Consider the following 17358-nt stretch of genomic DNA (forward strand, 5'->3'; position numbering starts at 1 on the left):
TTTTTAGAGAGGAAATTAAAGATTTTTATTTTGGTCATGTTTTGTTTCTAGTGTCCATTTATCGTCATCAATGCATATTACGAAAATAAAATTGAAAAGTAGTCGTGTTTGTATGAATCAATCAATCAGTATTATTGTCATTATTTGATACCTACATTGCATGGCACACTACTTTTCAACAATATAAAGGTGTGGATCAATAGGGATAGAGTAAAAATGGGGTACTAATAAAGCTCACGATTCCTCCGATTTTTTTTTTATAATATTATGTATTATATTTTTTGTATAACACTATGTATTATACTTTTTATCTTTATATATATTTTAACTTTACATGATGTTGTATAATAGTATCTTTTTTTACTTAATATAATGGGCCGATCAACAATGCATGGTACACTGCTTAGATGACCACTTTTGCTTTTAATTAGAGAAAGAGGGTAATTGTTTAAAAATTGTTTTGATATAAATAAGAAAACTAAATTGTAATAGTGAGTAATAATCTTTGTGAAGCAATAGTGATTAAATTTTTAGAATAAAAAATATTTGAAATTAACTAATATATCAATAATAACATAACATTGAGTAAAATATTTGAAAACGGCCAAATGAAAGAATCCATACTTACTATTATTTTTGGATAATACATAAATGAATAAGTTACACCATAAAATGGAAAAAAAAGATTAGACGAAGGACCAAAATTTTAAAAAAGAAAAACGTAAAACAGGGAGACTTTGTAAAAAAAAATGGTAAAATAGGGAGATAATAGAGGGACCAAAACTCTATTATTTTTCTTAAATAAGGGAAGCAAAAATGTATTTAGGCAAAAAAAAAAAAAAAAAAAGAGTATACGTCCCTCTTTTGCATGAGAAAAAATATAGATATAATCAAATGTCGCACAAACCTAAATTTTAAAGGATTGAATTAATTTATAATTACAACCAAAACAACATTAACAAAAAATACAAAAAAATAAACAAAATCGATAGCACAAAAATCGATTGAAATGGTGTGCAAGAAATATTTTTCTTAAATGAGGGAAGTAAAAATGTATTTAAGACAAAAAAAAATGTCCCTCTTTTGCATGAGAAAAACTAAAGAAAATACATTATAATATATCCATAACCAAATGATTTAAATTACAGATCCATAGCAAAATTGAAAGCAAAAGGTATCATAAAATGCAGATATAATCAAATGTCGCACAAACATAAATTTTAAAGGATTGAATTAGTTTATAATTATGATTTAAATTACAGATCCATATCAAAATTGAAAGCAAAAGGTATCATAAAATGCATATATAATCAAATGTCGCACAAACATAAATTTTAAAGGATGGAATTAGTTTATAATTACAACCAAAATAACATAAATGAAAAATACAAAAAAAAAATCAATAGCACAAAAATGGATTGAAATAGTGTGCAAGAAAAAGAAGTTGCTTTTCATGTGGCTCTTCAAAAAAGTGTGCAAGAAGAAGAGAAATTGGTAAAAGCAAGATCAATATTCTGTGAAAAATGTTTACAATGGGAGATTATATTTATAGTAAAATAAGGTCGTAAGGGCAATAGAGATATGATGGAAAAGATCTAATCAAAGGAAATCAATAATTAATGATGTGCAAGAAAAAGAGAAATTGGTAGAAGCAAGATCGATATCCTGTGAAAAATGTTTACAATGGGAGGTTATATTTATAGTAAAATAAGGTCGTAAGGGCAATAGAGATATGATGGAAAAGACCTAATCAAAGGAAATCAATAATTAATGTTTCGATACCGAAAATGAGACAATTGATATTCCATTAAATGTTTATGTGTTTTTGTTCTTTTTTTCTTTTTTTTGGGAGTGATCTTTATATAATAAATAAAATGAGACTAATCATAACATGATCATATAATAATTAATAATTTTGTCAAAAAATAAAAATAATTAATAAAATAAATTATAGGATATGACATATTTTTAGGATCCAAAATTTTTTATCAAAATAAATAGACCAGACATCATTTGAATCAATTAAATTCTAGAAAAAAAATAAAATGGTAATTGAAAAGCATTATGATATCTGTTTTTTAGACAAAATAAATGCACAAATCCAATTAAATAATTTAGTACAAATATCAATTAAATGCAAAGTATACATGAACGTGTGTATAAATTAAAATAAGTATGCAATTCATTTCCAAAATCAAAATAAGATGTTTATAATTATTAGCAAAATAAAAAAAGCAAAAGTTTATACTATGTACTAAATTAATAAAAAAAATTAAATTACAAAACTTTTGATTATTGTTTTATACGCTGGAAAGGTTGACAATATAAAAAATCTAATAAGGAATTCTTGTAAATAATGAGTATGTGACATATTGAATCATTAATGAGGCTATAAAAAATTTCAGTAACTTTCCTACATTAGATCCCAAATTTTGACTCCTTATTCGACCAACAATAATTGTCACGATCTCAAGACCATAATCATAGTTTTTTTATTCAATCCATTTGAAATTCAAATATTTAAAATACTGCAATAAAAATAACATTAAATGCAAGGCAATACTAAGGTGTCATGTGTACTATCCCTCATAGGAGTATGCTTTTGTATTATATAAAGATTATATTTACCCCATAGACAAACTTTAAATTTTTAAGACCACTTTCTCCCTAAAAATCAGAAGGTTAACATAAAAAATGAAAAAATGTGGAGCAGTCGATATGAGTTATTGCAAATCTAACAATAAATTTATGTTTTTTTTTTCAGACAAACAAAAACAAAACGTACAATATGTATTTATATTAACTAAAAATATACCAGCAATGCAATTTATAATCGATAAATAAAAAATAGATACGAACACCTCGGGAAAAGCAAGCAACCATGTAATTTGTGTTTAGGGAGAAACCATGTGTCATTGGTGCAATAATATAAATTTAGCTAACTAATGATCGTTGCCAAGTATTATCTCCATCAACAGCCTTCATAATGAACTAAAATCTCAAATGCATATTGTGTCATGCAATAATGTAATCTGTGAAATACAACTAATAACCAAAAGGTATCTCATTTTTTCTTAAAATGGCCAGTAATATAAAACGTTATGAACACTGATCGAGACGAACAAATTAAGTAGCAGAACCAGTACAATAAAGGCACACTATATATAAGTGGTTGCGCCAAAACAAAAGCAAAAAAACAGCAAAACAAACACCTAACTGATTCGAAAAGAAGATGCACAAAAAGCTTAAATCACCAAACAGACCCCCACCAGAGACAATAACTGAGTCTGCAACCTGTGAAATTAAATTCATCGCTCAATAAGGAAAACCTCCACATCCTTTGTCCAAGAGTTATCTCTTGTGAAACACAGATACTTCAAAATTGAACACTATAGGAAGAGCTTGAATTCAAATATCATGAAAGTCATGAAAACTGGGAAGCCTCATGGATTTGGGTTTATTACTTATGTTGATCCCTCTGTCGTTGATAAAGTCATTGAGTAACCCCATGTCATCAATGGCGAACACGTATGAATTGTTTTTATGTTAATAATGGCTTTGCACAGGATTTTACATATTAGTGTTTAGTTAATGGACACATAAAAAGCTCTTATAAGGTTTTGGGATTATTATGCTTTTGTAAGCAAAAAAATAGTATCATTTCTAATGCTATCCATAGTACTAGTTTTAGTAGAGTGTGCTACAACATGGTGCTTGTAATATGTCCTTGACTATGATTTTCTAATGATAGAACAAGGCAAAGGCACTCTTTCACTATGAATTTATAGATTTTCTTGTTTTTGTGATTGTCTCTTAGTTTTTTTTTTTATTTCATTTGCCAAGAAAAAAAGAGAAGTTTATTTGTTTTTCCATGTTGAAAAATGTTTCAGATTTTTTGGGTAGTAAAATATAGAAAATTGATAGCATTGTTGGATATTCGAATTTGTCGCTGCTATATGATAAATTGATAGCACTATGAATAGTGGAATTTGTGGTGTTATGATGTTTCGGATTATAGTAAATTGATAGCTTTTTTTTCCCTAGTTTCTTGGGTGTTTGTAGTGAGTGAGTTGATAACGTTTTGATTGAAAGGTCTGGAATTGCGATAGATACAGAAGTGAGTTTGTGTTCCTTGATGCCCATTTATTTACTCGTCCCTAATTATAAGCAAATATAGGTTGTCTTTAATCTTTACCAAGTAGTTTTAGTTGTTCTGTTCTGCCGTAACAAGTTTATACTGGACTATATCCGACTATATTTTTCCATTTGCATTCTTCTTTTTGTCCCAGATTTGAGTGTATGTTACTTGTGGTTATAGAGGGGAATAATGTGTATTGTTTCATCATTTGCAGAACTACCACAATTTTGGCTTTTAATAGCACAATTTTAATAGCGTTTCTGGATAAACGCTATTAAAAATGCAACAGACCTGTTATAGCACTTTTCAGAAAGCGCTAAGGAAAACTTGTTAAAAATTGGGTTAGATAGCACTTTTCCATAAACGCTATTATTGTTGTTCACACTAATAGCGCTTTTCTGAAACGCTATTGTTGGGGGGGGGGGGGGGGTATAGATAGCGCTTTTCACAAACGCTATGTTTGGGCTTTATGAAAATTAAAAAAAGGCGGATTATTTTTTTTTCAGTTTCGCGCACAAACTAAAACAAATCAGCTTCTTTTTTCACAAACTAAAACCCTTCTCTCTCCAACATTGGGATTCAACCACCGTCCAAAAATTCTTCTTCCTTTGGTCAAAAAACTAAACCACCGTCCTTCTCAAAATCACCTTCTTCCTTTGGTCAAAAAATCAAAACCACCTTCTTCTCAAAATCACCTTCCTTTGCATCAGTGAAAAAGTAAACCTAAAATCATCTTCTTCCTTCCTAAAACTACCGTGAAAATCAAAGTCAGATTCTCACTTTCTTCCTTCTTGTTCTATCTCACCCAAAGCTACAAAATCATCATTCGCTTTGCGTTGAGTTCAATTTCGATCTATCTATCTCTCTGCTCCTTCTATCCATTTCAATTCATTGCCAAAACCCTACGGTAACTCTCTCTCTCTCTCTCTCTCTCTCTCTCAAATTACTCATCTAGCTATTTAGAGGTTAAACGACGCCGTACCTGGATTTCATGTTTTTTTTTGTTGATTTATTTTTCTTGCTAATTTTTGTTTTACTTTAATTTTTTTTGTTATTACTTTACTGATGTGATTAATACACCGTAATTTGGTTTACCTAGTGTTTAATTTTTTTTCTTAGCTGATTTGTTTTGTTCTTATTTTAGTTATGATTTATGATTAATCCAGTAAGCTGCTGCGGATCCACCTAACACCCCCCAAAAAATGAAGCCTTTTTCATTCTGAAAATTTGTAGGAATTGCAAATTCATTCACCTAACAAAATGTATGACTGCAAATCTTATATTGGTAAATACCAAAGTCAGATTTGGTTGTAATTTAGATTCAAAATCTTTTTAGAAGAAATAATCACAATACATATACTTTGGGTCCAAGACTCTTGGTCTCTGAAAGTCATTTTGGGCTCGTCAAATTTGAGTCAAGGCAATACACCCGTTCTAGATGATAATATTCTCCCAACACCCTGTTTTCTCTGTTTACAAAACTTAAACTTGAGATGTTGTGTACAAATGAATTGATGCTGAGGCTCTGTTAGGATATAGAAAATAAGATAATTAGATTAGTTAAGAGTTAGTAGTTAGTTAGTAAGTTGAAAAGTTTGTTAAGCAATTGTTACGATTTGTTATTTTGGTCAAGTGTTTAAAATAGCCCTCAATTGGTAGATGGGAAGGATAGCTTTGAATAATTAAGTTGTGACCAGAGAATTATCTAGTGTGAAGGAGAGTGCTCTTTTGGGTAGCCTTGCGTGCAAGGTTGTGTGAATATATGAGTTTTATCTCATGTGTCAGCTGCTTCAAAATGATAGAAGGTTGTATTATATTTTACTATTTAATGTTTTTTCTATCATTTAGTTAGAGTGCTTTAATAAAAAAATTTAGTTAGAGTGCTTTAACAAAAGTTATCTTCTTGTTCATTCTTATTATCTCATTCAGTTGATAGTAACAGAAAGATATTCATATAATTAATCTTTTGTCAATTTTGTTGAACATTCTTTATTCTATGTCAATTTTGTTGAACAATCTTTATTCTAGTTAGAATCATTCTCTTGTTTACTCAATTCTGTCAGTTTTTGGGAATTCTTACACAAACAATGGATCCTAACAGGTTCTCTTACAATGTTTTCTTTCTTCCCTTTAGTGATAAATATTTAGAATATAAGAAAAATGGTTTGAAGTTGGGAATTGTTGAATCTTATTTATTTTTGTATAAAAGTTTAGACTTCTTACTTTTTCTATATCCTCGTCTCATTTCAAATGGTGTCAGATTTCATGTGATAATCCTTGATTCCTTTTAGTCTTAAACTATGTGGTACACAATAGAAGTTGGTTAACTTGAGAACTTTTTTGATCTGCTTTTGGATTCTTTAAATTTTGTGAGCTGAATAGTGTATAGCAGTTTAATCCAATGATAGTGTTTCTTTCAATTTTTTTTTATAGTGTTTGTTGAAATGTAATTGACCAGATTCATTCCATAAGGTATTCGATAAGTTGTTGTTAAGTGTTTTGTGTAAGTAAGTGTATGTTTGGTCACATTGTGTACTTTTATCCTTCTAGTTATGATTGAAACATGGATTGGTGCTTGATGAGACTATTGTAAGAATAAATAAATGTGTGTGTTTGAAATATAGCTTTAGAAGTTGCGTATCAGCAGCGTTTTTATGCCGTTGCAGCAGCTGCTGTGTGTTTTTTTTTTTACCTTGTATGCTTTATCCGACTACCCGTTTAGAACGTCTTATGCCGAGTGTGTTTCAATAATATATGCTGATTAAAAAAAACATTTTCATTGATATAGACTTTCTTAGCAAATTCACTGCATGATTGAACTTACATCGTTGATAGCTACTCCTTTGAAAGCTATTTTGTCTCAAATCCCTTCACAATCTCATTTTTAAGTATACAATCTTGTCTGAAAGCCTTAGGGATGCAGCAAAATTGGTTTATATCACTCTTGAACTCAATTATGGCTAGTCTTACTTCTTTTCACTTAAAATTAGTATATTAGAATGGCCAAACTGTATTAATGTGTGATATTTACAGGAGATCAAGTCACTAGACTTCTATGTTTCTTTTTTTTATCATAGATATGAATACAGGAGATCAAATCACTAGACTTCTATGTTTCAATTGTTTTTTCTTAATTCTTATAGCTTCTAACTGTTTATAGTTGCTGCTTATAGATTCTGCTTTCCTTCAAGGAGCATCCGTCGTGGTCGCCGCCGTTGTCTTTGCTTTCCTTCAATAACGGTAAGAAAACGTTGTTTTTGTGTATTGTATTGTGGTCATAAGTAGTTAAATTGTTGATTGCGGTTGTACTAATATATTCTGGCCAAGATTGATACACATATTGGGGACCCCTACTAAATCTAGAATGAAGATGAGTATTAATAGATAATATGCAATGTTAGTGAGACTGTTAGTGAGAACTAATATAAATAACTTCAAAACTACTACTAAGTTTGAACTTATAGAAATAGCTTCAAAACTCAAACTAACTATTCCCCAATATCTAACTATCAAGACCTAGGAACTATGGATCGGAAATGGATGTCTGCGAATCGAGCGTCAAAGGAGTACAGAGAAGGAGTGAAAGAGTTTGTTGAGTTTGCTGTTGCTCATGCAAAAGACAGCAGTAACATCATATGCCCATGCTTAGAATGTTGTTACGGAGCAGTTAGTGCGGAGCATTTGCAAGATCACTTAGTATGTAATGGAATTGATGAAAGCTATACATGTTGGACAATGCACGGAGAAGAAGAAACTGAGTCTGCTGGTTTGAGGAGCAATGTGAGAGATACGTCAAATGATTATGAGTTTGATCGAGTCGAAGAGTTAATGAATGAAGTTGAAGAAGATCTTCGTGATTGTCCCGAAATGTTTGAGAGGCTAGTAAGTGATTCAAAGATACCATTGTATGATGGATGTGCTAAATTCACAAGATTGTCTACGGTCTTAAAACTGTATAACTTGAAAGCACGCAATGGATGGTCTGATAAGAGCTTTACAGACTTGCTAACTCTGTTAAAAGATATGTTGCCTGAGAATAACGTGCTCCCTAGTCGAACCTATGAGGCTAAACAGATGTTACGTTCTATTGGCATGAGTTATGAGAAGATACATGCTTGTCCTAAAGATTGCATTTTATTTCGAAATGAGTATGCATCATTAGATGCGTGTCCTAAATGCGGTGCATCACGATATAATAAGAAAGAAACAGCCCCAGCCAAAGTGCTATGGTACTTTCCGATAATACCAAGATTTAGGCGTATGTATCGTAATGCAGAAGATGCAAAGCACTTAACATGGCATGAATATGGAAGGGTTGCAGATGGAATGCTTCGACATCCTGCAGATTCTCCTCAATGGGAAAAAATTGATCATGATTACCAAGATTTTGGTAAAGAAGAAAGAAATCTATGTCTTGCATTGTCTACTGATGGAATAAACCCTCATGGTATTCAGAGTAGTAAGCACACTACTTGGCCGGTGATTATGATGATTTATAACCTGCCTCCATGGCTATATACGAAGCGCAAGTACATGATGCTGACAATGTTAATTTCTGGTCCCTATGAACCAGGAAATGATATAGACATATACTTGGCTCCATTAATTGAAGATTTAAAGCTTTTGTGGGAGACGGGTGTAGAGGTGTATGATGGGTATAGAAAAGAATTCTTCAACTTGAGGGCTATGTTATTTGGAACAATAAATGATTTTCCAGCATACGGGAATCTATCTGGGTATAGTGTCAAAGGAAAGCGTGCATGTCCCGTATGTGAAGATGGTACAAATTGGATACGGTTGAAAAATTGTAAAAAGCAAGTTTTTCTTGGGCATCGTAGATTCTTAAATACCAAACATCGTTATCGGAGGTGGAGAAAAGCATTTAATGGTGAAATTGAAGAAGATAAAGCTCCCGTGCCTTTGACAGGTGATCAATTATACAAAAAGGTAAAGCGTCTGCGTATTAAATTTGGAAAGCCTTTTAAAAGCGAGCTTGTCAAAGGAGGTTGGAAAAAAAAGTCAATTTTCTTTGAATTGCCATATTGGAAGTCATTGTATGTGAGACATTTCCTTGATGTGATGCATATTGAAAAAAACGTGTTCGATAATGTCATTTGTACATTACTCAACGTGGCAGGAAAGTCCAAGGATGGCATCAATGCAAGGTTAGACATGGAAAAAATGGGCATGAGAAAAGAGTTGAGGCCTGTTAAGAAGGGGGATCGTACATTTCTACCGCCAGCGGCTCATACTCTCTCAAGAAAAGAGAGAATTATTCTTTGTAATTTTCTTCATGGAGTTAAAGTTCCAGAGGGGTTCTCCTCAAACATTAAGAGATTGGTTTGTATGAAAGATCTCAAGTTAAAGGGTACAAAGACTCATGATTGTCATGTTATATTGGAGAATTTGCTGCCAATAGGTATACGTTCCATTTTGCCTGAAAAGGTGAGATGGACCATAACTAAACTATGTTTTTTCTTCAAGGCTATATGTAGCAAAGTCATCAATCCTGAGAAGTTGTCAGCGTTGCAGAATGAAATTGTTGTCACCTTATGTGAGCTTGAGATGTATTTTCCACCCTCATTTTTTGACATAATGGTTCATCTAACAGTCCACCTTGTCAGGGAAACACAACATTGTGGACCGGCTTATATGAGGTGGATGTACCCAGTTGAGCGTCACATGAAGATACTAAAAGGGTACATAAAGAATCGAAGTCGACCAGAGGGTTGTATTGTTGAACGGTATATAACTGAAGAAGCTATTGAGCTTTCTACTGAACACCTCGCTAATGTTGAACCCATAGGCCTTCCAATGTCACGACACTCAGGACGAACAGAAGGTGAAGGGATTGGTGCATGTAAATTAGTGTCCATCTCAAAAGTTGAATTGGAGAAAGCCCACTTGTATGTTCTACATAATGCAGTTGAGGTTGAGCCATATGTAGAAAAACACAAGGAAAAACTTAAGAGTTTGAACCCTAATAGAAATGAAAATTGGTTAACACGAGAACACAATCGAACTTTTACATCATGGCTAAAAGATCATATTTTTTCAGAATGTGTTAAAAATCCCGATTCAGTTTCAGAAAGATTGAGAATGCTAGCAGATGGTCCAGATATAGATGTTTTCTCTTACTATGGGTATATGATTAACAACTTTACATTTTATACAAAAGAACACGATCAAGAAAGCACTATGCAAAATAGTGGTGTCACACTCGAAGCTCAATCATTGCATATTTCAAGTGCCAAAGACAGAAATCCCTTATATGCCAAGTTGGCGTATTTTGGGGTCATCGAACATATTTGGGAGTTGGATTACTCATCCTTTCGAGTGCCTGTGTTTGGTTGCAAGTGGGTTGAAAACAACAATGGCGTGAAAATTGATGATCATGGGTTCATTAAGGTTGATTTTAACAGAGTTGGGTATAGAAACGAGCCTTTTATTTTAGCATCACAAGCTGAGCAAGTGTTCTATGTCGCTGATCCTGCTAATGAAAAATGGTCTATTGTGATTTTAAATGATCACAACAATAAAGAATGTGAAAATACATGTGTTGAGGATGATCCTTTCATTAATATATCAGAATCAACTGAGAATGTTCCAACTATCGATGATATTCTCTATACAAGAGAGGATCATGAGGAGGGGATGTTGATCGATCAATCAATCTGTGTAATTGAAAAACAGAAAAGTAAGAATAAAAAAAAAGGCAAAGATCAGACTAGGAAGAGAAAAAGAACGGCTTGATCTTGTATGGCATAATAACTTGTTAATTATTTAATGTTAATTATTTTTATATTTAATGTTAATTATTTTTAATGTTACTATCATTGCTAATAATATTTTTTTACAGATAAATGGCTTCAAGTAATGGTGGAAGTAGTTCAAGAGGAAAAAATAATGGTAAACGTGGTGTGACCCGCATGCGAGTGATTCATAAAGCTAAAAGTCGTGGAGATACTTTTGAGGTAACTAGTTGGTCTCAATAAGATTTTATGATTTCATTTTGTATTTCTGAATTAATAATCACTTTCTTTCTTCAGGTTCAATGGAATGCTCTAGGTCAACCAGTTGGAAAAGAAAGCCAAAGTTTTGTCAGTTATATTGGATGCATCGTTCGTCGGCTGGTTCCAATTAGTATGGAAAATTGGAGAGCTCGTGAAATGATACCTTACAAAGAAAAATTTTTGGATGAAGTTCGGGTAAAACACAAACTCAAGCTACTTGAAAACATTTCATTATGTTTATCTATTTGTATTTGTTAATTAATGATCTCTATCATCTTGCAGAAAGTTTTCATATTTGGCAGTGAGCATGAAAATCGTGTAAAAATGGAAGCTGGAAGGTTGTTCAGAGCACACAAAACCACATTGACAAGAGTCTATGTGAAAAATAAAAATCTTGAAGACATTGTAAAACCTTCGAATGATACGTATCCCCACATAGAACCGGAGCATTGGGATGCCTTTGTAGCTCAACGTCTCACTCCTGAATTTCAGGTAATGTTTTTGTATAGAAAATCCAGAAAAAATTGTAGTAATGCCTAGTGATTTGCAGCACATCATATGTTAACTTGGATGCTTCAATGTAGACGTTCCACCTAACAACCCTTCTACTATTTATCTTCTTTAAAAGGACGTGAAGCTATGCATAATTGCGTGATATATAGGTAAACTAAACACCAATATCAGGAATAATAATTATAAAAAAACATTACTGATACTTTTCATTTTAAAGACAGTTTGAAAAACAAGTCATGTAAAATTGGACACTAGCACAACAAATAGTAGTAGCACACATTACTTGACTATAATTGACACCTTTTTCCATATTGACTTATTAGTTATTATCATTATTTTCCTGCGTAATTTAGTAGCAGCCCCACATGGATAGAAATTGAACATAACATACATACGTTTGTTGTGCTGTAGACATGTATGTATGGGAAATACTTTGGTGCTATTAATGACACCATACCATTAGATCTAGGCCACACATTGTTCAAGTGTGTGTGTGATGTGTGTGTGTGGGTGCCATTAATGGCCAGGATTTAATGGCACCCAAGTGCTGCTCATGTATGTATATATGCAAATTGGTATAATTATCGATTCATACCCCTGATAATAAAATATGATTTATAAAGTGAAACTATTTTCCAACATTGGCACACTCACTTTATTTCTTTTTGCCTCTAGGTTCTAGATGCCAAGTCAGATATTCATTTTCCTATCACAATGTCGTACTTAGTACTGAAGCATTTTTTTAACTCACATGTAACATTTGCAGCCATCTTATTAGTTGATTCTTGGCAGCAGTGAAGTAATGCCTAGTTTTTTTTTTTTTTGAGTAATGCCTAGTTTTGTTCACAATAACTGTTTTGCATTTGACATTTGAGTCATGTAATTTACATTGCTAAGCCTAAGTTACACAAAGCTCTACAGAAGTTATGTTATGAAATGTCTCTACCGACCTTGTATGTTTATCAGATATGTTCTTTTGTAGCTTAGTGTTCTTTCAGGTAACGTCTAATAAAATTGTAATTCACGCAGAAAAAAAGTAAAGAAAATCGAGAAAGAGCTTTAAATCCTAGACATCCATATAGAAAATCACGGATGGGATTAGGTCGTCTCGAAGAAAATATGGTAAGTATATGTAAAATTGTAGGGATTCAATTCTGACTATTATATTTTATCTATATATCGACTTCTCTATGCTGCCTTCTTTGCTTTGACTTCTCTTTTCTGTTTTGCCTATTCTACAAAAAAGAAAAGAAAAAAGAGACTGGAGAGGAAATGATACCACGTGCATCTGTGTGGATTGCTGCCCATGTTGGTAAGGATGGAGTGATTGATAAAGAGGAAGTTCAGAAAGTTGCGGATAAATGTGTAAGTCAAATATAGCTTCTTTTTTTTATTGGATTCATATCAAAATATTTTGTTAATTGTGATGAAAGTTCAGAAACATGAAAGAGGAAATTTTTCTGCTTTTGCTTGTCAATGTCACAGAAGGAGTTAACACAATCTTTACCTGAAGATGAGAGAGGAAAAGACCTTGGTCGTAATGATGTTCTTCAATTGGCCTTAGAACATCTTCCAAAATACTCTGGCCGTGTTAGGGGTTATGGTTTTGGGGTATGTCCCAAAGACATTTTTCCACGACAATCTATCCCCGTCGATGAAGTGAATGCAATGTTTGGCAAAATGAGTAAGAGAATGGAGTTACTAGAGAGATTGGTGTTAGAGAGGCAGACTCATGATGGAGATACTAGAGAGAATGGAAATATTGAGAAAGATGTAGAAAGAGAGAGAGAGAGGCAACAACCAAAACTTGTCGGAGAAAGTCAACTTGAACAGAATGATGGTGGAGAGAGGCGACAACAACCAGATTTGATTCAAAGGATAGAAACTAGTGCCAAAGATTCTTGCAGCCCTCTTGCACTTGACGCCATTCCGAAGGTAAATGTTTTCTTTAAAAAATGTTAAATTTTAATTTATTTATTTTGCTTCATAATCCTAATTACGTATATGTTCATTCACTATTGGTTTAGGGTGTTTCGTCTATTGAAATTTACTTATCATCCCCATGCCGACATTTGGTTGCTCATGGCAAATTATATAACACGGGTAGTGATGTTTTACACAACAAGAAATTACCACCCGGATATGTAAAGGTTAGGATTGATGTTGCTGTTGAGAGGGAAGCTTTGTTGCCTATACCTGTTGAAGAAGGAGATGTCTTGACTGTTGGTGAAGCAATAGGGACATTTGTGGCATGGCAATTGAATCTTGTTAAATTGGTCGATGAACATCAAAAGGTAAAATAATTATCTATTATTAACCTTTCTGATTGATAAGTGATATATACTTGTTTTATTGTTTGGTCACTAACCTAAAGTATTGTAACTAATTAGATTCCAGCTAAATCTAAAAAAATTGACAAGAGACCCCAACGTAGTGCTGAATCAGTTGCTTCACCAAGCAAAAAGATGAAAACTGTGAAGCCTGCTATGGTACCATTCCTTGATACTTATGTGAAGACAATAATGGTCAAAGGACAATCAGTCCCAATTTACATGAACAATGTTATATTTGGCAAAAGCTATACAGACGAAATAGAAATAGAGAATATAGAAGAGCTTGTGCAACATAATTGGTTAAGTGCCACTGTTGTAGCTGTATATGCCAGGTACCTCTCTGTTTAATAGTTGTTATTTAGGACTGTTAGAGGGCTTTATTATATTTGTCTTCTGTCACAAACTCTGTTGTTCTGCTATTCCTATTTTTGGGAGTGTGTTGTTGGTTTTTTATGTTTCTTTTTCGTGTTGTTTGTTCTATTTCAAGGTTCTTGTTTGAAAATTTGATCAAGCCTTGTGGGTTGGTAAATAAGTTCTCATTTTTATCCCCACATCTATCTCACGAGGATAAACAAGGGCAACAAATAGCAGACATCCTATTGACACACAAGTTTAAGAATAAGCTGATTTTTGCACCGGTCAATTTAGGGTGAGTTTTCTCTACAAAACATCATTCAAGATGACTAAATTTAAAAATGTGGTTTTTTAATTGTAATTGAAATATATGTAAATTATGATGGATGCAGGCTAAATCATTGGGTGTTGCTTGTCATCAATCCCGGAGCTGAGATGATATATTATATGGATTCATTGCCGGGGGGACATCCTAAGATTGACGTTGTAAGAAGAAAGTTCATGAAGTGAGTATTGATTCTTTTGATTTATAATTGACATAAGTATGATTATTGAGTGCTATTACTCATTTGAAGTTGATTTAATTTTGATAGTGCCATGTGTATTTGCCGTTCCCTTCATCCCAAGTCAAAATCAAAGTCAAGTATAATCCCATGGATAGAAATAAAGGTATATTCAATGGTATTTTTTTTGACAACGTAATCAATGGTATTTTTAATTCATCATGTGGATTAAATTTCAATTATGTAATTTTTTTTCCAGTGTCCTATGCAAACTAATGGCATTGACTGTGGCTATTTTGTCATGCGATTTATGAAAGAGATAATATTGGCAAATCAAGACATCATCCCCGAAAATGTATGTATGTGATTTTTAATATACTGTTAATTTGTAATTATATATATATAGCTAGGCATTCTTTTTCTAACTCAATTTTTTGCTACTTTTATATTTGAAGTACTTTGGAGATTACAAATGTAAAACCTACTCTAAAGATAAGCTAGTTGAGGTCGAGGAGGATTGGGCAACCTTTATGGTCGAGTATCTTAGTGAGTTTCATTTTCTTTTTCAACAATTTTCATTTACGTTTTTTAACTGAGTTATTTTAAATCGTAATTGGTTGTGCTGGAAATTCTATGTTAATTAATTTTTCGTTTCATATTACATGAATCAGGAGACTATATTGCTGAAAAACTTAAATTGGGTAAAATGCAACACTGATGGTGCTGTCAGCTTTGATAAAGCTGGGCTTATTTACAAATTCTGACTCAGGTTTTTTAGGTGCCTTTAGTATCAATATTGGTCAAAGTTCAGCTTTGAATGTAGAATTAATAGTAGCAATGGTAGCCATAGAGCTGGTACAATGGTTTGCATCTCAGATTTTGGCAGAATTTGCTAGGCTAGGAACAAGAATGGTTTCGCAAATTAATACTTTTTGGAGGGTTTTGGTTTTATGTCCCCCCTCATTTTCATCTTTATTTTGTACTTTTATAGTGAATTCTGAAGATTGTAACGAGATTATCATGAATGTAATTTGCTATATTCATATTTCAGTATCTTATTATAGCGTTTAATTATAGCATTTTTGGTTACAAATTTAAAAAAAAAAAAAATCGCAACTTTTATTAGCGCTTTTAGTTAAACGCTAAGAAACCTCTATTTGAGTAGAAAGGCTACGATAGCGCTTTTCAGAAAGTGCTAAGAAACACCTGTTAGAAAAGCTACTTTAATAGCACTGGAATAAGGCTTTATTAGCGCTTTTCTGCAAGCGCTATTGACGTGTTGCTATTTAATAGCGTTTGGAAAGTGCTATTATAGGCTCCTCACCTTTTATAGCGGGGGCTTTCTTAGCGCTTGAGAAGCGCTATTAACAGCCAAAATAAGTGCTATTAAAGGGGGTATTTTGTAGTAGTGGCAGCAAATCAGTCACAAAAAATATCACCTTGAATCGGTTCACTGGTCGATGTTCGACTTATCCCACCCTGCGGCTCAATCGTGCTTTTGGTGAATGTATTTTTAAAGGTATACACTCTTGATTCTCTTTCAGTCATTAATCAACACAAAGTTATATCATATGATATGATATCATCCTTGGATATATTTAGCTCATGTTTGGAACCAATAACAACTTGCTAATACGTGTCAATTTGAATTAACCATGTGTACTTAAAATAATTAGAGTGTACATGATGTGATTATGGATGGAGTACTAATCTTAGGTGCTTCCTTTTTTATGCCTCTAGCAAATGAAATGTTCTACTAAAATTTCTTAGTTGAATCTGCCTAGTTATATTAAATTACACAACCTTATAAAGTGAAGTGTTTTCTATACTTGTTCCTTGTCCATGGATAGGATCACCGCTAGGCCTAATGGTCTTAAGTCTATTTGATTAATTTTCTATACTTGTGTCCTTGTTCCTTTATGGTCAACTATATTAGTGAGTTTCTTTTTCTTTTTAGCTATTTTCATTTTTGTGTTTAATGTAATTTGAAATAGTTTCTATGCCTGGATGTTAAAAATTAAGTTAGATTTCACAAGATTAGGATGTTGGAATTTTTGTATTGGAGCTGGATAGTTTGACAGGTTAATAGACAAACAATGAATTAAATAATGTCTGGATATTTGTATTGTATTGTTTGTCAACTGAGATTCTTTCGATTTTAAGTGGATTCTATGTGCACTTGAGTTATTTTAAACTGTTGGCTATGCTGAAAACTGAATGATACTTGATTAATTTTTCATTCCATATGACACAAGAGAATATGCTGGAGGTAGATCTATTGAGTAAATGTTGGATTGCTTGTCATGAGTCGTCTCAATGTTTGGTGTTTTTTGGTGGTTATGCCTGCTTTTCATATATATGTATTGTATGAACTTTTCATATTTATGTAAGTCATTAGATGTCATTTAGGATTGATTAATATTATGACATTTGTAATTAAGTTTCTGATCAACACATTACAAGTGTTTATTTCTATGGATGGATTACTAGTGTTTCTAAAACTA

At 32.5% G+C, this 17358-nt stretch overlaps 1 protein-coding gene across 5 annotated transcripts; it reads left to right on the forward strand.

The window, feature by feature from the left end:
* Positions 1-7260: 7260 nt before the first annotated feature.
* On the forward strand, positions 7261-15907 carry LOC146907381 (uncharacterized). 5 transcript variants are annotated; one of them, XR_015020593.1, is made up of 15 exons: positions 7261-7378; positions 10998-11112; positions 11188-11346; positions 11434-11643; positions 12694-12786; positions 12916-13029; positions 13150-13599; positions 13692-13958; positions 14055-14329; positions 14485-14646; positions 14744-14857; positions 14945-15020; positions 15114-15213; positions 15310-15400; positions 15526-15907. XR_015020593.1 is itself a non-coding variant. In XM_085730531.1 (15 exons), exons 2-15 carry the CDS (start codon positions 11002-11004, stop codon positions 15570-15572), a joined length of 2265 nt encoding a protein of 754 aa, XP_085586657.1. In that variant the 5' UTR covers positions 7261-7378; positions 10998-11001; the 3' UTR covers positions 15573-15907. The 5 variants fall into 5 exon arrangements, 4 of the variants coding, with proteins under 4 accessions (XP_085586657.1, XP_085586656.1, XP_085586658.1 ...); XM_085730531.1 differs by having other exon boundaries at positions 15114-15209; XM_085730530.1 differs by lacking the exon at positions 15526-15907 and having other exon boundaries at positions 15114-15209; positions 15310-15450.
* The last annotated feature ends 1451 nt before the right edge of the window (positions 15908-17358 follow it).

The sequence above is a fragment of the Medicago sativa genome, chromosome 7 (genome assembly GCF_051527215.1).
Source record: "Medicago sativa cultivar Bolivia chromosome 7, Bolivia_mono, whole genome shotgun sequence".
Taxonomy (NCBI): domain Eukaryota; kingdom Viridiplantae; phylum Streptophyta; class Magnoliopsida; order Fabales; family Fabaceae; genus Medicago; species Medicago sativa.